This window comes from Chenopodium album, chromosome 15 (assembly GCF_948465745.1).
Source record: "Chenopodium album chromosome 15, dcCheAlbu1.1, whole genome shotgun sequence".
Taxonomy (NCBI): domain Eukaryota; kingdom Viridiplantae; phylum Streptophyta; class Magnoliopsida; order Caryophyllales; family Amaranthaceae; genus Chenopodium; species Chenopodium album.
In genome coordinates, this window is record NC_137848.1 from 42,184,963 (window position 1) to 42,212,512 (window position 27,550).

Consider the following 27,550-nt stretch of genomic DNA (forward strand, 5'->3'; position numbering starts at 1 on the left):
ATATTTGTTTTTTAATTTATTTTTAATAAGTAATTTTGATTATATATATATATATATATATATATATATATATATATATATATATATATATATATATATATATATATATATATATATAGGAAGACTCATATAAGAACCCTCCTCTATATAAGAACCAATCTTATATAAGAACCAATCTGAACCGTACAATTCATGCAGATCTGACCGCCCAAAATGAATATGGTAGAAATGGCATTTTAGTAATTTTAGGGGAAACTTATCCCAACCCCCCCTTTTCCACGCATAATCTTTCTCCCTCTACTTCTCTAAAGTCTAACCTTATACATCTTTCTCTCTCCTTTTTCTCTCATAATTTTGGCTGCAAATTCGTTCAATAAATTAGGGTTTACTTTCAGAAATTAAGGTTTGTTATTCTATTCTTATGATTACTATTCTTTCTTTTATTGAATTCATGTGTTCGATTGTGTTGCTTTATATTTTTCTTTCATTTTTTTTTTTGCGATTTTCTGTGAAATTTTTATTCGATTTTGATGATTTTTTTTCTTAATTTTTATGCAATTTTTGTTCCTTTTTAGCGATTTCTATTCTTTTTTTTAGTTTCTTTGTTCCATTATTTATCTGTTCGAAAATTGCAATTCATCAGTTCTTTCTTTTTTTTTAAAAAAAAAAAAAAATTTGTTCGATTTAATTAGATCGATTTTGCTTAATTGTGGTTTCATAGTTGTCGGAATTAGTTTGGTTTTGTGTTTGGGCAGCAATAAAATTAAGCTAGGTATGGTTATCGTATAAACGCTTCCATGAATTTCATTTTCACTCAATTTTGTCTTTATGGGCAGCAATTAAATTAAACTAGGAATGGGCAGCAATTCACTCTTTTAATGTTTATTATTTGATTGATATTTGGGTTCACTCCACATCATTCAGCTTAGTAACAAATTGAGTGATAATGGATGCTTTTAAGCAGACCTTATGTTGTGTAGAATTGTAAAATGGGTGGAATCAATTGTGATTTTTGGTTTATTTGGACTGATTTTCAAGCAGTGCAAGAACCTTTATTGAGGTGTTTCTAATGACTTTGATTATTACAGGTAACTTATATAATGAAGCTGAGTGAAGATCAGTTGTTGCAATTGCTTTCCGTCTTTTGAATACTGGCCAATCTTTCAGATAAATTATCATCAAACTTTGAAGCAATAGCTCACTCATATTTCTTGATGCTGATATCTTCACACACAAAGGGTAAACTAACCCAAGAACTATTGTTAGCACAACTTTGGTTCCCTTTTCTTTGTCTTGCTTTTCTTATGCTGCTGTCATATATTATAACGTTCCTTTGCATGAAGTGGGGCTATAACTCTGTTTACTGATTATTAACTTTGCCAAAATGTGTCCCATGCTTCATGAAAGCTTAGTAACCACTAATTGCTTGGATTATTTTAGAAGTATTGCAACACCTTTTGTTTTATTTACTCACACACTAGCCAAAACTCTTATAGTCTTATATGCATAATACAAATTACTTTTAATTTAGCTTGATATATCTCCTTCACAAAATCAACACCGGTCTTGAACTGGTTTCCATTTACACTTTTCTATTAGTGAAAGTTATCCTTTATGTATTTGAGTTTTCATATATATTTTAAATTTTACTCTTTATGTTCTAAAGTTTACCCTATATTTTATAAAGTTTCCTTTTATGTTCTAAAATTTAGCCTATATGTTCTAAAGTTTATCCTTTTATGTTCTAAACTTTTCTTTTATGTTCTAAAGTTTTCTCTCTATATTCTAAAATTTATTCTATATGTTCTAAAATTTATTCTATGTTTTATATGTTTTAAAGTTTAAGCCAAGGTTCCTCGGGAAAGTAGTGTAAACCGCCTTATATCTTGATAAAAAAATTGAAGGGGCCCTTATGTTTGTAGTCATTGGCATAGAATCACTATTATCATATTCACTTGGAACTTATTACTTTGTTGTTTCTACGATGGATATGAACATTATACTTCAAGAGAGTAGTGCACGTGGAAATAGGTTGGTTTGATTAGGCAAAGAATTCAAGTGGTGCTATAATAATTAGTGATTAGGCTCCATGTAACTTGGGATCCAAGTGAATGTAATTTTGAATAAGGGTTATTCTTCAGTTGTGTCGATGAGTTAGTTTAGTGTAGTGTAAGTAAAGGTTTGAGTTCAAATGTTATATACATTAGCCTACTAGCTCAATAGGTAGAGCATTGTACAAAAGCACAAAAGATGTGGGTTCGAATCCCACGTAGGTTCATTTGTAGAACACAAGAAAAATTTAGAATGTAGGAAAAAAATTTAGAACATAAGTAGAAAAAATTTAGAACATAAAAAAAAAAGTTAGATTATAAGCAGAAACAATTTAGAACATAAGTGGAAAATTTTTAGAACATAAGCAAAAAAATTTAGAACATAAGATCAAAAAAATTTTAGAACATAGGGAATAATTTTGAAGAAAATTAGAATAATTTTAGAACATAAGCAAAAAATGATTCAAAATATAGGATTAAACTTAGAACATAGAGTGTAAAGTGTTCTCACATAAAGAAATATTATTTCCCAAGTTCTAAATCTATGTTCAAAACCTATGTTCAAAATTTTCTCCATTTGTTCTAAAGTATTACATTATGTTCTAAATTAGGCTATAATGGGAAATAATTAGGTTTATTTTTGGAGTTTTTTTTAGTTATTTATAAACATAGCCTATGTAGGATTCAAACCTACATCCTCTATGCATTTGCATAGTGTTCTACCACTTGAGCTAATAGGTTTTAGTTGTTTGTTATTGATCACCACCCCTTCCATAGGGAAAAAAAATTAAACAATCACATGTAGAAACTCAAATGCCCCCATTACTACTACAACACATAACTCTCGAATACCCAACACATTACACATGCTCACAAACTAGTGAAATTACCCAACACAACTACTACTTTTGAAAAAAAAAAAATTTAACCTATGTTCTAAATGTTTATGTCTATGTTCTAAATTTTTTTGCCATGTTCTAAATTTTTTTCCTATGTTCTAAACATTTTCTAACTAGGTTCAAAATTTGTTTTCTTATGTGCTTATTTCCTATGTTCAAAAACTTTTTCCTATGTTTTAAATTTTTATTCTTATGTTCTATTTTTTAAGCCTATGTTCTAAATTTGTTTTTTCTATGCTTTAATTATTTTTTTTCAATAATCTAAATATTTTCCTATGTTCTAATTTTTTTTTTTTATTACAATGTTCTACATTTTTATTCCCATAAGTTCTAAATTTTATAAGCCCATGTTCTAATTTTTTTTTCCTATGTTCTAACTTCTAACATAAAACACTACTTCACAGCCTATGGCACAAATATAATAGGGCATGGAAGTTACAAGCAACTAAGAAAAGTACATATTGCTTCTAGCTATACTAGGTTCATGAAGCCCATCATTTTAAAATGTAGAACAATATAAGTACAACAAAATGGTATAACAAAGATACAATGTCGATTATATAAATAAACAAAGATAAGTACAATAAAATGGTATAACAATTCCAGCTAATGAATAATAGATTATGGGCTTCTTTCCAAAGATATAAAAATCAAACAAAGAAGTACTTGTTGCACGCTTAATCCACACCCCTCACTCATAGCCACCCCAATTCGGCCTGCCCCTGCTGCTCCCTCACGCAGAATCCTCCACTCTGCCAACATCACCAACCTTCTCATTCCTCTGCCACCAATCATAGCCAAAAACCACCACCACATTAACACCACCATAGCAGCTGCAAAACAACGAACAGTAATACCCAGATTACCCACAAAACAACAATACCAACAACCAATTTACCTCGCAACCACCTTCAAATAGAGCCACCAGTAGCGCTGCATAAGCAAACTGGCCTGCTTTCACGTCCACCAGCACCCCCTGCGGTGACCTGCACCATCCTAAATTATGGCAGCCACCATTTCGACCCACAAACAGCACCATGAATTGCAGCAATTGACTCACATGCTAGAGAGTAATACCCAAAAAAAAAAAAATCGCAACCTTCTAGAAAATCATATTAAAAGCTAGAAATTATTGGTTTGCTATGTGCTCAAAATTTGTGAGTTCAAATTTATATGATGCACACCCTCTCAAAACATATTATCCTGGATTTCAAATTCACTGCTTCTGTTGTTCAAGTAATGCCAAATACAATGTTGTAGGTTGATTAAACCCAAACATGTTAATCATACTTTAGGTTATAATCTTAGAATACATTAGACATAAATTCCAAACTTATGGAGCGTAGATATATAGATTAGAACACAAACATAAACATTAATGTTAGAAAATTTTTCTCCTATTTTCTAAATTTTTTACTTTGTTCTAAATATTGTTCTCTGTGTTCTAAATTATTTCCTATGTTCTAAAATTATTTTTCCTATATTCTAAATTTTTCTGCCTATATTCTAAACATATGATCTAAATTTTTTGTCTATGTTCTACATTTTTTTCCTATGTTCTAAAATTTTTGGCCTATATTCTATTTGATTTTCCGATGTTCTAAATTTTTTTTATCTATGTTCTAAATTTTTTTGTCTATGTTCTAAATTTTTCTTCGCATGTTCTAAATTTTTTTTGTCTATGTTCTAAATTTCTATATTCTAAAATACTTTAATACTTTTATGTTCTAAGTTCTAAATTTTTTCTATAATCTAAATTTGTGCTCTAACTTTTTTTCCCTATAATCTAAACATGTGTTCTAAATTTTTCCATTGTTTTAAACATATGATTTAGATTTTTTCATATGATCTAAATTTTTGATGCGTATGTTCTAAAAATTTTCCCCTATGTTCTAAAATTGATTTCATGTTCTAAAAATACGCTTTAGATTTTTTTTTCATATGCTCTAACTTCTTTTCTTATGATCTATTATTTTTTACTACGTTCTAAAATATTTCAACTTATGTTCTAAAGTTTTTTTCATATGTTCTAAATATTTTTTGCTTATATTCTAAATTTTTTCCTATGTTCTAAATTTTTTTCTACTTATGTTCTAAGTTTTTTCCTGTGTTCTAAATTTTTTTTTTGCTTATGTTCTAAATTTTTTTTCCTATATTCTAAATTTTTCTGCTTATGTTCTAAATTTTTTTTCCTATATTCTAAATTTTTTTCTGCTTATGTTCTAATTTATATTCTTATTTTTCTGATTTTTTTTTTCTCCTTTGTTCTAAACTAATATGGCTTTGGGAATGCCCCATGATGTATTGTACGTGTTAGGTTATGCAAACACAACTGATTTATATATTGGCTATTGCAAAATCTAAAAACACATCCAACTTGAAACTAGGCAATATAATAATTGGCATTAGCTTTAAAAATACCCATTGGCAATTATGTATCTTTAATATTTGCTAAGTTAGCCCTTATTAAGTTATTATTTTTGGATAGAAAATGAGCTTATAGCAACCAAAAGTGCAGCAACTAAGCTGAAACAAGCACAAGAAAATCTGCTAGAATTGCATTCTTACTATCAATAGCAATAGAAAAATTGTACCACTTGCAATTAAAATAAGTACACTGCTACATAATACTTAGTACAACAAACTGGTAAATGTCTTTTTTCCCAAGAACAGTAGGCTGATTGCCAATAAGGTTCCAGTACAACCTTGGTCAATATGAACTAACAGCAACTGTATCAAAGATCAAAAGTAACATATTCAAAGCCATCTATTCATCTTTCACCAAAAAAAAAAAAAACAAAAAAACAAAAAAAGCTATCTATCCATCAGTAGTGCGTTTTTGGCCTAAATTTGGAACATATTAGATCTTTAGAACATAATAAGTATAATTAGAATTCAATACAATACTTTATACAAGTTATAAAAAAAAAAAAACCCTTAAATCACCAATCTTATACGGCACAAAATTGTCGAAAAACAATGAATCTCAATACAAACTTAATAACACAGCAACTAGGCACGAAAACCTCTTCAATTTTCTTTTCTGTGAGTCATTTCATCAAACACTTAGCGTTCTGCTTCCAGCAATCAATCGACTTTAACTCATGCTAAATTCATGAAAATCTAATCAAAAAATCGCATAAATTAAATCGCATAAATCAAGTCACAAAAATTGCAAAAAATAAAATCGCAAAAATCAAATCGAAAAAGTGCATAATCTACTTAAACATCCTACAAATTTCATGAAAATTTGACCAAAATGAAAAAAAAAACAGTACCTGATTTGAGCAATTTAGGTTGTTTATGCAAAATTTGAACAAAAATTCTTCAATTTGCTGCAATTTATGTTCGATTTTGGGATTTGAGAGAGAGAAAGTCAATAGGTTTGAAAGTTTGAGGAGAGAAAATTTTGGACGGTGGGTTAGGGGTTTGAGGGAGGATATGTGTTTTAATCTTAACCGTCCAAAGTAACTTAATCCTACGGCTGAGATCGGTTCCTATATAACTAGAGTTTCAAGCCCCATGACTTTCTCTCTCCTCAAACTCCCAAAAACCGCCATAGAAACTGCAATTTGAAGGATTTTCAAGTTTCTTCCTTCATTTTTTTGCATAAATTCAACAACAAGGATCATAAAACAAGTCAAATTGTTCAAGCAAAATACAATTTTTTGCGATAAAACCCTAGATTTCGCAATTTTCAAATTCAGGTACATATTTCTTCGATTTCAGTATATATCATTGTTTTCGTCTATACATTGTTTGGATTTGTTATTTTGTAGTTCGATTTCATTAGATTTTTTGCAAACATAAACCCTAGATTTCACTGATTTTTTTCGAATTTAGGCTCTAAACTAGCGATTTTATATTCTGTCATGTTTTTGTTCTTCAACTTTTTCAATTATTTGGATTATTTAGGGTCTTTGTTATTTGATTTTTTGTGATTTTATTTTTTGGATTATTGTTCTTCGTTGTTTACGAGTTTATTTTTAAAATTTTATTGATCTTCTTAGAATTTTTCGATTATTAGGATTTTTTATCATTTTTTTTTTAATTTTTGTGCTTAAATATACTACTCTACTCTTTGAATATTTGGGATAATTTGGAGAGTTTTGTTGTTGAATGTTTGGGAGAATTTGGAATATCATATAGTTGAAACATCTCAAGTACATTGCACGGATTGATGTTGCTTAATATTTTCGGATCGAATCAAGTAGCATAGTCAATGCATAAAATTATAACTTTGGTTGAAATAATTATTTTAGTAATGGCTTTAGCTAAAGTGTTGATATTATTAAATACTCCCCTTTTTTTGCTGCATGAGGTAAAACTTGAAATAGACATAGTGTTTAATCAACATTCGTCTTCAGGCATTTTGGTAGACTTTATAAGTTAATGGTAACTTTCTTCTATAGGTACACCTTTTAACTACTGATTTGTTGGTATGAAATGGGGTCAAGGGAAAAGAGGAAGTGTCATTACCTTAAATGTGTCCTTAAATGGATGATGCAACAGTAGTATAGTAAGTAGAATTTGTAATAATTCTAGTAAATTGTGGCTTTTTATGGGCATATGTATCACACTTTTTAGTTATGAGTGTGAACCATCATGCAAAACCCCTGTTAGGGATCGAAAAACTCAAACAAGGACATCCATACTCCATTTTATTTTCTATTGTTGCTTTCGACCTTCTGTTTTGGTAGTATGAAGTATAGGTCCTAATATTGACAAGTTTGATTATTTAACTATTCCGGATGTGGCTGTCTTATGTAAATGATCTTGTGGGTGTATCCTAGGCTAGTGCTATGCAGCTATGCTGTCTGTATGTTGATTGCAATGTTGGACTCACATGAAATCTCGTTTATTTAGAAAAAAAAATTAGAACATACAAAGACAAATTTGAAAAATAGGTAGAATAATAAGTTTAGAACATAGGCAAAATAAATTTTGAACATAGAGAAATTTAGAACATAGACAAAATAAATTTAGAACATAGGAATAAAAATTAAGAATATAGGCTAAATAAATTTAGAACATAGGAAAAAAAATTTAGAACATAGACTTAAAATACTTAGTATATAGGCTTAAAAATTTTAGAACAGAAAATAAAAATTTAGACCATAGGAAAAAATTTAGAACATAGCAAAAAGTTTAGAACATAGCAAAAAGTTTAGAGCATATGAAAAACTTTAGAATATATAGGAAAAAAAATTTAGAACATATGAGAAAATCAGAACTTAGGCAGAAAAATTTAGCACAAATACGAAAATTTTAGAACATATGCTAAAAAAAAAATTAGAACATAAGAGGGTAATTTAGAACATAGGCAGCAAAAAAAAATTAAAACATAGGCAGAAAATTTTAGATTACAGGCATAAAAAATTAGAACATATGTAAAAAAAAATTAGAATGTAGGCAAAAAAAATTAGAACATTATAATAAAATAATAAAAACTTTAGAACATGGGTATAAAAAATTTAGAACATAGGAATAAATTAAGGACATAGGGAAAATTAATTAGAACTTAGGCAAAATAAAATTTAGAACATAAAAATAGTTTTAAAACATAAAAGAAAAATTTAGAACATATGCTTCAAAAAAAAAAAAGAACATTTGTAGAAAATTTAGAACATAAAAATAGTTTTAAAACATAAAAGAAAAATTTAGAACATATGCTTCAAAAAAAAAGAACATAAGAAGAAAATTTAGAACATTTGTAGAAAATTAAGAACATAAGGTTATGATAACGTTTAAATTTCAGGTCGGATTACACTACTACGGAGTACTTAATTTGCATGTTACTATTTTTTGTTATTTCCATACTAAGAATAAGTGAACTTAGATTTGTAAAAGCCATCTCTTTACCGGCATCTTTCCTCAAGTGTTGCTGGTGAAGTCTTTTTTAAAAAACTTTAATTTGGATCAATACGTGTCTTCAGTGATTCGTTAAGTGGAAAAACTTGTATAATCAAATTGATGACATCATAATATTATTTTTAAAAATTTCATAACCATCCCTTGAAATTGAATTTTATTGAAACCAAGAAGGGGCAATAAGTTTTTGTCTATCAGTCACAGGATCTATCTTTATAGTCTATCCATATGGCTGGAAAGATGCTCTATCTTATACCAATCTTCACAATCAGCATCTAGACTTAAGCAAGGTACTATATGTGGTTTATTGCAGCTAGTGGGGAGGTGACTGATGCTGCTGTAGATAGCATGATGTTGCCGCTATTATTGGCTTGCTGCGCTGCGTGGCATGCTGCAGCGTATACTGCCTCTTTCATACTTTTATGGGTTGATGATGTCGATTGCAGCTGGTGATTTTAGATCATAGGGCTATTGTAATTGGTTAAATTCAGGTTGGATTACACTACTTAATTGTTAGAATTGCATAGGGGATGTAAGGTTTGATTCCTACATAGGTTTCTCTAAAAATAACTAAGAAAATTTATAAAGAGTAAATAAATTCAGCACTAAGTTGCACGAACAAAAAATTGAGTTAAATGAGTTATTACTATGGAGACTATGATACAACTAAACTCTTCACAAAAACTCAAGTCTCCACATTACACAAATGAACCAACGTGGGATTCGAACCCACACCCATATATGAGAGGGATCCGGTAAGAACACCTCCTTATATAAGAACACCCTATGTTCTAAACTTTTTTCTGTTTAAGTTCTAAAGTTTTTCTTATGTTCTAATTTTTTTCTGCTTATTTTCTAAATTATTTCTTATGCTCTAATTTTTTTTTCAGCCTATGTTCTAAAATTTTTCCTATGTTCTAAATTATTCTTATGTTCTAAATTTTTTCAACTTATGTTCTAAATATTTTTCTATGTTCTAAATTTAATTTTCAGCCTATGTTCTAAATTTAATTTTCAACTTATGTTCTAATTTTTTTTTTCCTATGTTCTAATTTTTTTTTCCTATGTTCAATATTTTTTTTATGTTCTAAAATTTTCTGGTTATGTTCTAAACATATATTTTTTTTTTTTAAAAAAAAAAACAAAAGTATATTAGTTACATTTCGTACAAGCAAAAAATTAGCTTGAAATGATTTATAAGCACAATTGGCTTGAATTGATTAATGACTATGGAAAACTTTGTTATATTTGAACCTCATATAGTCATACAAACTCTGATTTTCACATTATAATAATGAACCTACGTGGGATTCGAACCCACATTTTTGTGCATTTGCACAATGTTCTACCCTTTAAGCCAGTAGGTTTAATGTATATGAAACATCATTTAATGTGCTATTAAAGCTAGTAGGCTTGTATATATAACACCATCTAGTTCATTCTTTCATAAATAATCCTAATAATTATTACATATTATGGCATATAGCGTACATATGAATCTTGTATACAATAATTAATAATTAATAACTAATATGCAAAATCCACAATGTACGAAAGTTATCCTTCCTGACTTTCCTTCCCAAAACCCATGGTAGGCAATGGGTTAATTCATGAGCAATACCATTAATTTTTTCTAATAAAGTGAAAAATCTCATCTAAAATAAGATGTAGATTGCTCCATTGTACCTCATTCGACTAAGTGGAATTAATTACTCCTAAATTGGCAATCATCCTCAACAAGCACATTATGAATGCCAAGCTTAGTTGCAAAATGTAACCCAAAGAAAATTGCTTCATCAATTATTACCTCCCATTGTTCTACAAAGTGTCATGTAACACTAGCAATTGCATCATCCTTTGACAGCACCTTTAGCACTAGATGAGCAAGAGCAATTAACCTATAATAGCTTCTCATAGCAAACTTCAGCAAGCTCCAAAAAAAGAAGAATGAATCTCTAACATATCACCAATTCACAATTCATTCTACGCCATTCTCGCAAAGATGCAAATCTAACTAAGTACATCCCATTATTTTCCAAATCCTAGCATATTGGATTCTCTGGCAAATGAGCAGGGATACTTCTACAGCATATCATTAATAATTTGAAACATATGGTTAAAAATTCAAAACATACGAAAATAACAAAAATCACTAAATCAGACTGAACAAATCTGTAAAAATGTAGAATATTCGGCAAAATACCAGCCTAAAAATCATTCACAATCACAAAATTAAATGATATTCGTAATAATCGAACACAGACACATAACATTCATTGAATTTTATCAGAAAACATAATTTAGCCAAAATAAGATACGGAGTAATAAGTATCTAAATAATCAAAATTGAGCCGAAAAACAAACAAAAAAATAGCAAAACTGTCGAAAAATCAACCGACTCGGAAATAGCAATAATAATTACAAAATTTGATCATAATCGCAATTCTAATCGCAAAAATTGATAATAATAGCAATAATAATCGCAGAATTGGATAAAAATCGCAACAATAATCTAAAATTACAAATAAAGTTGAATTTAGAAACAAATTTGATCATAAAATTCATAAACTTACAATAATTGATCTAAAAAGCTAAGAAAATTTCCTCAAGAAGTTGACGAATTTCTGCTAATATTGAGCTGAGGAGAGAGAGTGGAAGCTTAGAATTGTAGAGAGAGAAAGAACGAACCTACGAAAGAAGAAAAAGGAAAAGGGATTGTATGATCTCACAATTACAAAAATGCCATTATTAGGAATCATTTTGGATGGTTAGATCAAAACTAATCAATGGCTGAGATTGGTTTTTATATAAAATTGGATTCTTATATAGAGAAGGGTTCTTACATGAGCCTTCCTCTATATATATATATATATATATATATATATGTATGTATGTATAATAGTTAAAAACTGATTTTTAATTAACATTACTAATTAAAAATTAATCAAAAAACAAATAATCTTAGCCATCCATTTAACAAAAGTGGTAGTCAAAAGTTATAAGACTACATTAGAATTTTCAGTGTATGTTTGCAAATGAATTACTTTGACCACAAATATCTTTAATTGTATAACAGTAAAAAAAAATAAAAAAATAAAAAAATAACAATTAAATGTTACGGAGTACTCCATAATATCGGATAATAAACAACTCATTGCTGAGACCAAATATGTCTATGTTATGTTTTATATACTAAGAGTAATTTAGATGATTCCTACTTCCATCATCTTATGAATAGTGGCAAGATTTTGAATGCGTTGATCATTGTGAAAAACATTTCTTGTCACATTTTTGATGTTGCGTTTAGATTTGTATCCTGGAATAATTCTTCTAACTTTTACTTATTCAATTTTTTAGGGATTTTACTTTTTTCAATTTATTGTCAACAAGGGCCTGTTCACTTCAGCTTAATTTCAGTTCAATTCAGGTCCAATCAGTTTAGTTAGTTCAGTTCAACTCCTAATTTCCTTCTCTAATAAAATATTCATTTCAGCTCTATTCAGTTCAGATCCAATCAGTTCAGTTCAGCTCAGTTCAGTAAATGTGAACAGGCCCTAAAAATAGTAAAATTATTTTACCTCAACTTTGGTGAGACTATCTTTCTTATATATTACACTTTACCTCTCTCCACTTGGTCACTAGCTAGACTGTTTATCCCCATCATTACATTTAACAAACACTAAAAATTTTAATTAAGTAGTCAGATAACTATAATTTTCCTTCCTTTAAAAAAATTATATATTACTCCGTATTATTATTATTATAATTTTCCTTAAATCTACTAATGCGTCTTTAACCCTCCTAGCTACCTAGCTTTTCTTAATTCCCTCTTTACCAAACCGTTTCTGCTTCGACCACTCCATCCTTAACTTCTTCTCTACAGTGCATTGAAAGTAAATTCTTTAGGCCCCGTTTAGTTTGATGTAAAACATTTTCAATGAAAATTTAGTTTTTATGAAAAACATATTTTCAAGGAATAGCACAATTGCAAATTAGTTTTCTTTTGTTTGGTTGCATACAAGAAAAGTTCAAGAAATATAAAAAATTGAGTGAGAATGTGTGAGGGAAGTAATAAGGACTTAAGGAGGTATGGAGGATGGTGTAAAATGTGGTTTCCCTTGTTTTATAAAGGAAAATGTTTTTTATCATTAAAAATGCAATTTTCCACCTTGAGAAAACTGTTTTTCATTCCTTCACAAACCAAACAAAGAAAAATGGAAAAATCATTTTACATGAAAACATTTTACATCAAACCAAACAAGGTCTAATTGTGTATTTTGAAATGTTATTATTAATTATGGATTTGGTTTTGCTATGAAGGTTCATAATGTATGTATGTTAGAATTATAAACGAGCAAGATATGAACCATAACGCTTTTGTGAGGCTGGTACAAATTTGGAATTCGTCCATGCATAGGTGTATAGGCCAATATGCGCATAGCTAGGAATATTCACCACTTCACCGTGACACCAAGCAATTAAATATACATGCATATTATTGCATTATTGGTCTTAAATTAGATGTTCACAACTAAAAACTAAAAAGTCATACTTTTCCATCTTGAGATTGAACAGGTTCTCTTTGATTCGATTCAACCCTGTTTGGTCCCTTTTTTTTAGTCCTGATTGGTTTTTGGATCCCACTATGCACGACCAACTATACCCATCAATGTGTCTTCCGTGTCAAGTCGAGGCAATGCCAATAGTGGATTATTATTGGATTCTAGCCTGATCACGTTGCCCGTGCGTGTAACTTTGCATTAAGCTAGGCAAGGGTGCACAGCCCATGCCTAGGTCTTCTAATCTGGTTAATAACTTTATAATTGTGGTTGTAACTTGTAGACAATTTGTTGTTTTTAATGAGTATATGCATAGGAGTATATTAGAGTTGCTGGCGTACAAACAAGACATGGAAATTGGAAAAAAAAAAAAAAATTATGTGTAAATTTGAATAATTAATATATGCATACACGTGGTACAATTTATTCAAAATATTATTTATTTGTTTGTGCCATTTGCTTTTAGAGTATTCTGATTCCTATATCCTATATATCTTATAATTTGTCTAAAGTAGTGCTAGCTTTAATAATGCATGCATACTTTGATACTTATCCAATTGTTCTCGTAAAAATAATAAATAAAACTTTAAAAATTATGCATGCATTATAATCCCTCTGTATATACACGCTGGTGACAACAAGTTTATTGCATTGCAAAGCATAAACTTCTTTCAACTACTCTATTTGATTAAGGTATGTATATACTTTCTTCCCTCTTAATAGGTCGCACTACTGTATTTTATATTATATTATTGTGGATTGGTTGAGTTTCTAATTTTTTTTTTCTTGTTAATTAAAATGTAACGCTTATGAATGCATGAAATGAAATTAGCTAAGCAAAGGTAAGAAACTAAGAATGGCCTCAATTCAAGTGGATAGCCAATTCAATGACAAGCAGAAAGCAGCAATCGAAAAGGCGATGCAGGAGGCACAAAACATCCTAGCCAACAACGACATTGCGAAGGATGCGCAGCCACATCTGCTGGTTAAAGTAGCAGGCGCTATGCAGAATTCTCAACACCGGCCTATAAGGCTAATGAAAACCCATGACGCTAAGGGAAAATTTGTCACAAACCCTCCAGGGACTATCGGCAGAGAAACATCCGGTGTGTTTGTGCACGAAGGTGCCACGTTGCAAGGAGAACTTCCTGTGGTTGTAGGCTCAAAGTGTGCACTCGTATATGGTACCTTTGACAAGTCTTTCCCTGCTCTTGGATATCTTTTGGCTTGGGACATGCCCGAAATAAGCCTTGGTAGTGAGCTTAAGGTAAGTAATAGTGTCATATACACTAAATTATAATAACAGTTTTTCTAACGCGTGTCCATGTTAAGTTATAAAAATAATTATTTTTCAACGCTCTCTAAAATTCAGTAAAAAGCCTAGAGAAAGAGGTGAAAATGGTGATTCCTAAAGGATAATTTATTATAAACTTCCTCATTTTAAAATTATTTGATTGTGGAAACATTCTCATTGGACCAATTTGGTAAAATAATTATATTAATATAGATATTTTTAAGTGTTAATCTGTAACCAGCTTATGGACACACGTTAGAAAATCCCTTAATTTATAAGAAAACATTCAAATAAGGAATATGTGTACGAACACATAAAAACCAACAATTTAGTACATGGAACGGAGATAATATGCATATATATACATCGTAATAAGACTAATACCACGCAATACAAACATGAATGAGTTGAAGGAACAAAAAAATTATGAATTAATATTAGCAATGTTTGCAGGTGTTTGTGCAAGCTGGAGATCCTTACAAGCTCGAGAAGATGGAGTGGAGTGAAATCGAACGAAGGCTAAATGCTTCCGGCAACAAAAGCACCTCCATCGACCACGAGATAGGCGCTATAGTCACTGCTGAGATCAAGCACACCCATAACACCAACATGCGGTCTTTGGTTGCTGCCAGTTTCGATCGTTTCGAGCCCAAGTCTTAACTATAACAAGTTAGCCAGGCCAACTGCGTTATAATCTATATTAGGGGCACTTAAGATTTTAATTATGCAACATTATACTATCATGTTTTATTTTATGCTTATGAATAAAAAATGCCCCATGGTTTTGTAACGCTAACTCATAAAATCTATGCTATTATATATTATCTATGCACTTATCGGTAGTTCAATTCCTCTCTATCATATCATTTCTGTATTTTTGCACTTCCATTATTCCTGTATGGTGCATGAATTGGTTGAGTTCTAATTACCAAAACCTAAGCTATGAAGTAATGGGATGAAAAAAATGGGGATGCCCCAATTTCTCATAGTGAGAAACAAAATTTGTTTCTAACATGTCATTTTCGTAAATAAACTAATAACTTTATTCAACTTTATTCAATTGTGAAGCTCACAATAATGAAAAAGTTGTTGATTTTTTCATGAAAATGCCCCCATGAGAAACAAATTTCGTTTCTCAATATGACAAACAAGGAATTTCCCGAAAAAAAAAAAGAACTATTAAAAAAAATTGAAACACATGGCACAATAGAGTGTACATTTACTTGAATTTCATTAACAGAGTGACATAAATTTTATACTCGTACATTATCACACTTTTAATAGTTCCTCTGTCCCAGAATAATTGAAACAGTCAAACATTGCACACATGTCGATAGACTAGTTTCCCCTTAATTTTACATAGGTAGATAGTAATGAAAATTATAACAAAAAATTATATCACGAAACGTTATATCAATACCTATCTAACAATATATTTTATAAATAGAGAAAAATAAAAAAGTAAAAGTTAATTTATATATGGATAGTGAAAAAAAAGCCCAACGTGTCAATTATTTTGGTACGGGCGGAGTAATTTAATTTGTTAGAACATAATTTTTTGTAGGCGGCCTGTTGTATTGTGCGGCAGGGATTATTCGAGTTTCTCGGTCGAGTTGCCGGGGTTACTCGGTCAGGGGTTACTCGAGTTACTCGTTCAGGGGTTACTCAAGTTACTCCTGACCGAGTAACCCCTCAAGTAACCCCTGACCGAGTAACCCCTCGAGTAATCCATGACCGAGTCCCTCGAGTAACCCCTTACCGAGTAACCCCTGAGTGAGTAACCCTGACCGAGTAACCCCTGATTGAACTCCTTAAGTTACCCCTAATCGAATTACTCGAGTAATACCTGAGTGAGTAACTCAAGTAACCTATGACCAAGTAACCCCTAACCGATTAACTCGAGTAACCCTAAACCGAGTAACTCGAGTAACTCCTGACCGAATAACCCCTCAAATAACCCTTGACCGAGTGAACCCCTCGAGTATCCCATGTCTGAACCCCTCAAGTAACCCCTGACCGAGTAACTCGAGTAACCCCTAACTGAATAACTCGGGTAACCCCTAATAAAATAACTCGGGTAACCCCTGCCACACGGTGTGGCCCACTGCACCAAAAAGCTGCTGATATGTAGTCCGTCTGGTGTGTGATTGGCCACATCGTTTGGTCACTTATAAAAGAACAAAGTAACCCCTATAACACTGATCAAGTAACCCCTGTAATACTGAATGAGTAACCCCTATAACACTGACCGAGTAACCCTATAACATTAACTTTGATATTGGGTGTTGCGAGTGAGAGAGTCAGTTGGGCGGTGGTCGTCTGTTGTTGGCGTGTGGAGTTGTGGGTGTACGAATTTGGTGGTGTAAAGTAGCATTGTGGGCTATCGGTCATGATTTGGCGCGGTTGTTAGACTGCTAGTATTGACGATTAGGTGGGGTGCGAAGGGTTAGCGAATTGAGGATGCAATGTGGGAATGAATAAGGGATGTTGTATGTTCGGTGATAAAGGTGGGTGGCGACAGGGAAGGGGTCGGGCACCGCTCCGGCAAGAGTAAGGGGCTGGTTTTTATCGGGGAAGATGGAAGCTTTTATTTAAAAATTTATTGTTGTTTAATTTGTTTTATTATTAAAAAAAAGTCGATAAGAAAGTGACATGTGGCAAGTCATCTTCTAAAACAAGTTACCAAATTAACAAACCGGTTAAGGGATTATTTTCAGCAGATTGGGGGCAAAGGTAGGATTATTTCTAAATCATTCAAAGGTAAGATTGTTTTGAGAAGAAGTGATAAAGATGGGATTATTATTTTTAATTTTTCCAATATATTATTATCACACTTTGTGTGATGGAGAATTTGAATATATTGACAACGACGTAGCTAGTGCTTCGATTCTTATCGAGAACATTTATTTTCCTTCATTATTTTTTTCTTTGGTGTTCAGAGAGCCATAAGGACGGGTGATGAGAATCGATCTCAAGATCTCTTGAAATCGCGATGGGAGCTCTAACCACTTGATCTACCCTCCCTATCATTTTCCTTTGTTATTTTGTCTTCTTAACTTTGTTACTCTTTTTTCGTTTTATATTTAATTAACATGATATGAATAACATAAGAGCATCTTTATTTGATGGTAAGCAACAAAAAAATTTAATTTGCCTTGTCATATTAAATATCTAAGACATTGGCGTAATAACTAGAAAATTTGTATTAGGGAGCCAACGCCAGGATCGATTTGGTTTATTTCTTTTGTCTCAACAGTAATTTAAAATAATTAAGAGTTTAGCTAACAAGATTCGAACTTGCAACCACGTACTATATAATTTCTTATTTCAGCTAGACCAACTAGGCTAAGTATATTATGTTAACATTAAGGGCATGTTCCGATTTATTGAAAACAACTGAAATGAACTGATTTGGACTGAATTGAACTGAACTGATTGGAGCTGAATTGAACTGAATAGGGCTGAAATGAATTGTTTATGAGAGAAGAAAATTAGGAAATAAAGTGAATTGAACTGATTGGAGCTGAAATGAACGGAATCGAACTGAACTGAACTAATTAGAGCTGAACTGAACTGAGTTGAAATGAAGTTGAACAGAACAGACCCTGAGTATAGGAATTTAATATTTCTCCCTCCGTTTTTTTTAATGCATCACTTTAATTTTTACACTATTCACATACCATGGTTGACTTGATTTTTTCACCTCTATAAAATAAATAAATGTTATTATATTATATATCATTAGATTCTTCAGAATGTCTAGTTTCATAATATAATCTTGTTATAATTTTTACCAATTGACAATTAAAGATATTAATGGTCAAAATTGCGTTTCAGCAAATGTACCGATCAAACTAATGCAAATAAAAGAAAACAGAGGGAGTAAAACATACTCAAGGAGGTGGCCGTGGCTTACCCTAACCCCCCTTGATTTCTTCCCTAGTTCAAAAATCCAACACTTTCAAGTTACAATATTCTTCGATGGTTGGCTACATATAAGTTGCATAAATTAATTATTACTTACTTTAATTCAATCAACACTTGCTTTTAGTTAATCAAAATTTTACAAGTGGTTTAGCATGGTGCATGTTTTAACTACAAGTAAATAATGTTTCATTGCAACGTTTATTAGCTACTTGCTGTACATTTTAAATAATAACTAAAATGGGGTTTTGACATTTAAATTATTTAAGGATCTTTTTTCTTGCGAAAATATATGCTTCGTATAAGCTAGTGAAACAAAAGATATTTTAGCTCCGTATGATAAGAAGAACTTTAGTTATTGAGGACTAAAGCGGATGGGTAGATCCTCCTTTTTCATCTCTCTATTTTTCTCCTATTTTCCACAAGAAAGTACTTAATAAATACTTTCTTTGTTTTATTAATATTGTAATAATAGATTTTTTGCACTATTCATCACTCTTGTTTCACCATATAATATGATATGTTAAGCAAAATATAGTTATGTGGGATCTTGTTGGATTCGTCTAATAAATTACTTTCACAATATCAACTTTTTATAATTTTTACTCTTACACAATTATACATATTTAGCATACAAAATGTGTTTTGAGATGTGTAATTTCATTCTTATTGCAATATTAATAGAATGAAGAAAATAAATACTCCGTATGTATGAATGTATGATGTATATAAATAAATAAATATATAAATAAATCTCACTCAGTCACAATATCCCTTTCTTCTTTCGCATCCCCTTTCTTTAAATTCCCTAGACAATGAGTATCTTCTAATCTTCTTTCCTTGTTTCTATCCTACTTACACGTATGTATGAATGTATGATGTATCCCACCATAATATTTATATTGACTACTTACACGTTTGATTCCGCAAGGTACTTAAATAATGAAATTGGATACTTAAATAATGAAATTGGATAAATGTTTGATTCCGCGAGGTACTTAAATAATGAAATTGGAATATGATACTTCAATACGTAATCTACTACTTCCGTTTCATTTTATTTGCAACGATTAGATATTTTTCCTCTTTACTTTATATCAAATCGTTGCTAATAATATGAAGTTGCATTTCTTTAAGTTTTTCATTTGACTATGCATTACACCTCTATATAAATATAGAAATTGGTTACACCAAAATATATTGCATTGAAACGCACAAACATCCTTTAACTATTCAGCTCAATTACGGTATTCTTTCCTTCTTTCTTTTCCTAGTTTCTATACCTCTATATTGATGTTAGTTTTATACTTCCTAACTTTTTTTTTCCTTGTAAATAAATATGTAACTCTTTTTGACAAACATATAGCTAAGCTAAGGTAAGAATGACTTCAGTTCAAGTGGATGCTCAATTGAAAATATATAGGATAGTACACCAGCGTGCACCATGCGCATGGTGCACCCGAATGGCAGAAAGAACATACTATTGTTTGACAAAGAACATACCTATATATATATATATATATATTTGATATGTTCTTTACATTATAAATTAAGTTCTTTTAACATATGTTATTATGAATTTTGAATTTTGAAATTTAATTTGAAAATGAAATCTCGAATTATTTTTAGTTGAAAATAATTTTAGTGAGAGAAAACTATTATTATTATGGAAAGTTGAATTTTTGGAGAAAAGAAAACTATTTTTGGGAAAATATTATCTTTGGTAAAGATTTTTCCGTTAAGTATAATTTTTCATGAAATTTTAATAAAGTTTTTATCATGTTCTTTTCGTAATGTCTTCCTGTTCTTTTGTGATGCATGTTCTTTGTCAAACATAAACATGTTCTTTGTCAAAAACCTTAATATTCTTTTTCAAACAACTATATGTTCTTTCCGCCTTTTTTTATTTAACCCGGTGTACCATGCACATGGTACACCCTGGTGCACAGATCATGCATTATGCTCAATTCAATGGCAAGCAAAAAGCAGCAGTCGATGCAAGAGGAACAAACTATCCTAGCCAACAACGAAACTGTGAAGGATGAGCAATATCTGCTGGTTGCAGTAGGAGGTGTTATGCAGAATTCTCAACACCGACCAATAAGGCTTATGAAAACCCATGATGTTAAGGGAAATAAAGTTCGTAGCCAACCCTCCTGGCACAATCGGCGGAGAAGATCATGGTGCGATTGTGCACCAAGGTGCTACTTCTCAAGGACAACTTCAAGTGATTGTTGGATCCAAGTGTCCAATTGTTTATGGTACCATTGACAGGTCTTTTCCTGGTCTTGGTTACCTCTTGGCTTGGGACAAGTCCGACAATTCCGATGAAATTAACAAGGTATGACATTCAAATAAGGGTCAATTGACCACATCTATAAATAAAACTACAGTAATTACCGCCGATATCATTACTATCCACGTGTCAACCACTCATAAAAAAATTTCCTGCTAAAACTATTTTTTTTCAACATAAATAAAAGTTTAAAAATGGTAAATTAATTATACATTTTCCTAACAGATTTTATATTTAATTTTGACTAATTAATTACACAATTTTCATTGGATAAATTAAAGAAAGGTCAAACTATTTCATTTTCTTATAAACATTATTTTTTCTCATACTCCTTATATTTTATAAATATTATATAAATTGGGGTTTCCACTCTTTATTAATTTATTATAATTTGCTTAAATTATTTATACTACGCACATATATACACATATAAGTCAAAAAATTATTGTTAAAATCGTGCAACGCACGAGCCTAATCTAGTTGGTATAAAAGTTAGCACCTTCGTGACACATTGGTATATAAGTAATATAACAGTTAGCACCAGTGATAAAATGGTATAAAAATTAACAAATTGTGACAAATTGGTATTTGTTAAATATGGAAGAGAAATATAGAGAGATGAGAGAAATATTTTTTACGTTATGTATATTATTCCATCTAATACGGGGTATATATACATGTATATTATCTATGATTCCATCATCAGATAAGATCAAATACCCAACTCTAGAATGTTCTAGATTGTACATAGGATAATAGTCATCCATATTTAGATATTTCATAACACTTCCCCTTGGATGACTATATATTAAATAAAACAATAACTAAAATTTACTAGAAAAACCCGTACAAAATAATACACTATAATGCGCATAAGATGATGCCTCGTTAAAAACCTTACCAGGAAAAACCAGTGAGAAAAAACCATGGTTAAGGAAAAAAAAAGTGCAACGCGCATTAACTCCCCCTCATGAATACATCACTTGAGATCTTTAAGACGACACAATCCAATGCCGTAAGCTAACTTTTTGAATGTGGCTGTTGGGAGCGCCTTAGTAAACAAATTTGCCAAGTTTCACTCAAGTGGATCTTAAGGACTTTTATATCGCCATTTTTCTGGAGATCATGAGTTTAGAAGAATTTTGGTAAAATGTGCTTCGTTCTATCACCTTTGATATACCCTTCCTTAAGGTGGGCGATGCATGCTGCATTATCCACATATAAGGTTGTTGGAACTTCTTTCTCGGAGTTTATGCCACAATCTGTCTGTATATGTTGAATTACAGACCTTAACCATACACATTTACAACTAGCTTCATGAATTGCCAAAATTTCTGCATGGTTAGAAGAAGTAGCTGCAATTGTTTGTTTGATAGAACGCCAAGAAATAGAAGTACCTCCACATATAAACACATATCTAGTTTGTGATCTAGCATTATAAGGATCAGACATGTACCCTGCATCTGCAAAACCAATCAAACCTTCTTTGGATAGATTAGTGAAAAACAAACTCATATCTTTCGTACCTTGAAGGTAACAAAGTACATGCTTAACCCCATTTCAATGCCTTCGGGTGGGGCATGAGCTAAATCTTGCTAATAAATTTACTGAAAATGATATGTCAGGTCGTGTATGACTAGAAAGATACATTTATGCCCCTATTGCACTTAAATATGGTACTTCAGGATCAAGAATTTCTTCGTCACTCTCCCGAGGACGAAAGGGATATTTTTCTACATGAAGTGCTCTAACAACCATAGGGCTACTCAATGGATATGATGTATCCATAGAAAATCCTTTAAGAACCTTTTCTATGTATGTTGACTGGTGCACAAGGATTCCATTCTTAAGGTGTTCAACTTTTAACCCTAAGCAAAACTTAGTTTTTCCAAGATCTTTCATTTCAAATTCTTTCTTTGAGCACTTTACTGTTATTGGAATCTCTTCAGGAGTTCCATTAATATTCAAATCATCAACATATACTACAATTATGACATATCCTGATACAAATCTCTTTATAAAAATGCATGGGCATATAGGGTCATTCTTATACCCTTCTTTCAACAAGTACTCACTTAGTCGATTATACCACATGTGCCCTGATTGTTTCAATCCATATAGAGATCTATTTAATTTTATTGAGTATTGTTTTCGAGAACCTGAATTTGCTGCTTCTGGCAGTTTAAATCCTTCTGGGAGTTTCATGTAAATATCATTATCCAGTGGGCTATATAAGTAAGCTGTGACTACATCCATCAAACGTAAATCAAGTCTTTCTCTTATTGCCAGACTGATTAGAAATATAAAAGTAGTTGCATCCACCACAGGGGAGTATGTCTCCTTATAATCAATACCGGGTCTTTGTGAGAATCCTTGTGCAACTAATCGGGCCTTATATCTTACAATATCACCATTTTCATTTCTTTTTCGTACAAAGACCCGTTTATATCCCAATGGTATTACACCTTCAGGCGTACGGACTACAGGTCTGAATACTCCTCTTTTTTCAAGAGACTTCAATTCAATTTCAATTGCTTTTTTCCATTTTGGCCAATCGCTTCTTTGTCCACATTCATCAATGGATTTTGGCTCATGATCCTCATCATCATTCATGACATCTAATGCTACATTGCATGCAAAAACATCATCGACGTCGATTTGGTTTCGGTTCCATGTAATTCCAGACATGATCAAATTTGTTGAAATTTCTTCATTGTCGGGTACCTGAATATCCTTTTCTATCATGTCTAAGGTCTCTTCTGGAGATCCTTCAAAATTGATAACTTCCTCAGTCTGGCCATTGTCAATTGTTGCTCCTTTTCTCTTCTGATGATTTTTATCTTTGGATCCGATGGGTCTACCACACTTCAGGCATGCTTTAGAATCATTTGCAAGTTGGGCTTGTCCTTCTGGGACATTAATTTTAATCGGAGCATTTTCAGCCGGTATATGTGACTTTGTCACTTTCTTTAGGTCAGTAGATAACCCGACCCGAATATAACCTGTAAATTATTGACTTGAACCGAACTCGACCTAAGCCGAAATTGACCCAAACTCGTTTTAACCCGTCAAAACCCGAATTTAACCTGACCTATTACTAACCCGACCTGAATTCAACCTGGTCTGTTCCTAACCTGACCTGAATTTAACCCGACTTGTTACTGACCCGACTTGAAATTCAACCCGATTTGTTACAAACTCGACCCGAAACCAACACAACTTGTTATTGACCCGACTCGAAATCAACTCGACTTATTATTTTATACATCTTTATTATTGTAGATATTGACTAGCTAAATAAAGATATATGCTATATATGTTGTAATCTACTTGTAAAGTCATAACTTCGTAAGGCTAAAACTACTCTATGTTAATATTGAAAGTATTTTGTCTTTACTTGAACAGAACTCGCAAATTATTGACTTGAAACCGAAACCGAACCCGACTTGAACCCAAGAATGACCCGACCTGAATATAACCTGCAAATTATTGACTTGAGTCGAACCCGGCTTAAACCCGAGAATGACCCGACCTGATTATAACTCGTAAATTATTAACTTGAATCGAACCCGACTCGAACCCGAGAATAACCCTAACCCGTTTTAACCCGTGAAAACCCAAATTAAACCCGACCTTTTATTCACCCACTCGAATTTAACCCGACCTATTATTCACCCGACTTAAACCCGACCCAAACTCGATAAGACGTGACTCGACTCAAGCATGACCCAACTCGAACCCGACCCGCATAGGTTACGACATTAACCCGAATTGACCCGACCCGAGTTGACCCGACCCACACTTACCTGACCCAAACCCAACTTGTTTACCGAATTGACAGCTCTACACTTATCATTTTAATAAGAAAAAAGGATTAAACGTCATAAACTAGCAAACTTTTATACCAATATATGATCACATGTTAAGTTTTATACCAATATGTCACCGCTAGCTAACCTTTGTAACAATTTGTCACAACTTGTTAACTTTTATACTAATTTATCACTGGCGATAACCATTATAGTAATATGTCGCAAGGGTACTCTAACTTTTATACCAATATGTCTAATTGGCCTTCAATCTTCAAATAAGATATATATAAATCTACAACAATGTAATATGAATATATTGATATTATGGAACAAAGAGAGTATGCATTTGTGTAACACGTTATACGTACATGTACGAGGGAACAAACAAATGAATTAGTATTCGCGATGTTTGCAGGTGTATATGGAAGCTGGGGATCCTTACAAGCTGGAGAAAATGGAGTGGAGTGAAATCGAACCAAAACTAGATGCATCCACCAACACAAGTACCTTCGTCGATGCTGAGACAGGTGCTGCAGCAACAGCTGAAATCAAGGACAATGGCAATAAACGGGCTTTGATTGCTGCTAGCTTCGATCGTTTCTTACCCAAGGCTTGATTATTATACCATGTCAACCAACTTCACTATAACATACCAAGGGACTTTTTACTTTTAATTAATCTTGTAACCTGCCTTTTCTATATTATGCAACTATTACCAAGTTTATGAATAAATAATTTCCTTTGGTTTAGATCCGGGTGTCTATTACTAATTTACTACGGAGTATAATTTATGTTCACCTTTTTCTTATCTCAATCTTAAGCAATACTTATGGTTTAAGCAATACTTAATAATGTTTCATGCATGAGTTCAAATTGTTAGAAAGAATGGGCTGAAATAATAACTGTAATGCAATAATTCATTTATGTGTTCACCTTTAAATGCAAGATTTCGAAATTTATGTTTATTAATGCATTAATGTCACCAGCACTAATATGTAACAAAAAATTATAGAACTTTACAGAGTCGATATTTAGAAAACATGAATTTAGACTAATCTAAATCGAGAAATACTAGACCGACATAGTTATCAACAACATTTTATAGTACTTCCTTCGTCCCAAATTACTCGCAACGTTTTGACTTTTTGCACTATTTACACATCTCACTTTGACCATCTTTTTTAGCTATTATATGAAAATCAATTAGTCATGTAAGATGTTGTTGGGTCTATTTTAATGTATAGTCTCTTAATATAAATTTTTTATAGCTTTTATAAATATATAATAAAAGATATCGACGGTCAAATATGTGTATCGGCAAACGTATCCAGTCAACATGTTGCAAGTAAACTGGGACAGAGGGAGTACAGAATAGTCGTTACCCACAAATGGAAGACTATTCATCAATGGCTACATTAAAATTGTGGCCACTATATTCTTTTTAATCTAGACCTTTCATTTTTAGAGGAGATCTTATCCATTCTATTATTTAACCATAATTTTTTTTTTTTAATTACAAAAAAATAAAAACCTGCTTTTACCAATTTTTTTTGACGAGACCTGCCTTACCAATTAATAAAAAAAAATCAATAAACTTCATCAATTTATTTAATGATGGCATAACTGTATAACCGTTCCTCCATTGATAGAAGATTGAGAATTAATTTCCACACATATACTCATATAATGTAAACATTAAGAATTCAAATTATATGATGAAACAACATTATTAGATTGAATAACATAAGCATTAGATTACAGAAAATGGAAGAAAAGTATATAGAAGAAATGATCAATGGTGGAATTTTGACAGATGTATTGTTTTAATTTCTGTTGTGTACGGAACCTATGAAAACAATGAATTCTTTTTTTTTTTTGACAAGAGCAAAGGCAAAAGCAACAAAAAAGACTAGAAAACGTTAAACGACACCTCCTAGCTATGTCGTTTGCCCTCTGTACCTGTTCTCTTGGGACTTTTAGGATTGCACATCGAGGAAAGGTGGCTCCGATTTCCTTTATTTCCTTAATCAACCAAGTTATCGAAACATCCTTACCTCGGTTGTCTTGCAGACTGTTAATAAGGGAAATAGAGTCTGATAGGAGGAGAATCCCCTGTTTTCCTTGAGCCTTTGCCCATTTTAAAGCTTCGAGACATGCCCAAGCTTCACACTGTATTGCTGATGAGGCTACTCCACAAATTCCACCTTCTACAATCGTATCACCCAGGTTATTCACGTTACCTGCCCATCCAATTCCTGCCCTTAAGGTCTTTTTATCCCAAGAGCCGTCTGCTTCCATTATGAACCTATCAAACCCAGTCTTATCCATTCCCAGGTGTACATGATTAAAACCTGGAGGAATAATTAGGTTAGTTCTGGTTGGAGCTGTTTCAGTGTTATCATGGTTTCTGTTATGTAAGAAGACCTCATGGTCTTGCATTCCTTGGTTGACGAATTCCACCACTAAACCAGCATTTCCATTGGCGTTTTTGAAGCATCTTACATTTCTCGTTTTCCACAACCCCCACAAGGTTGCAATGAACAAAGCGTTCCGAATACTAAATTTCCCATCCTCGCTATAAAAGAGCTGGATATAGTGCTGGATCCAGTTCCTCAAGGAGCTGGGACCAGGAGAGTCATGGCAAATAGGAATAGAGGAGACCTCCCAAACCTCTTTTGCCAGAGAGCAGAAACGAAACAGATGTTGGCTATCTTCCATGTCTAAATTGCAAAAATCGCATGTTGGATCGACAGGTATCCCTCTATTTGCCAAATTAAGCTTAACTGCAACCCCATCGTGAAAAAGTCTCCACAGGAAAAGCTTCCTTTTTGGCTGAATGTCCAT

The 27,550-nt window shown here is 31.9% G+C and overlaps 2 protein-coding genes across 3 annotated transcripts; one reads left to right on the plus strand and one right to left on the minus strand.

Moving 5' to 3' along the window:
- Positions 1–284: 284 nt before the first annotated feature.
- LOC145583168 (uncharacterized) lies at positions 285–15,522 on the plus strand. 2 transcript variants are annotated; one of them, XM_081640339.1, is made up of 4 exons: positions 285–403; positions 1,089–1,239; positions 14,213–14,647; positions 15,128–15,522. In XM_081640339.1, exons 3-4 carry the CDS (start codon positions 14,237–14,239, stop codon positions 15,332–15,334), a joined length of 618 nt encoding a protein of 205 aa, XP_081496465.1. In that variant the 5' UTR covers positions 285–403; positions 1,089–1,239; positions 14,213–14,236; the 3' UTR covers positions 15,335–15,522. The 2 variants fall into 2 exon arrangements, with proteins under 2 accessions (XP_081496465.1, XP_081496464.1); XM_081640338.1 differs by lacking the exons at positions 285–403; positions 1,089–1,239 and adding an exon at positions 13,932–14,073.
- Positions 15,523–25,685: 10,163 nt separating this feature from the next.
- LOC145581206 (uncharacterized) lies at positions 25,686–27,550 on the minus strand. Its single transcript, XM_081638256.1, has 2 exons — positions 26,666–27,550; positions 25,686–25,694 (listed from the first exon to the last, which is right to left on the minus strand). Exons 1-2 carry the CDS (start codon positions 27,548–27,550, stop codon positions 25,686–25,688), a joined length of 894 nt encoding a protein of 297 aa, XP_081494382.1.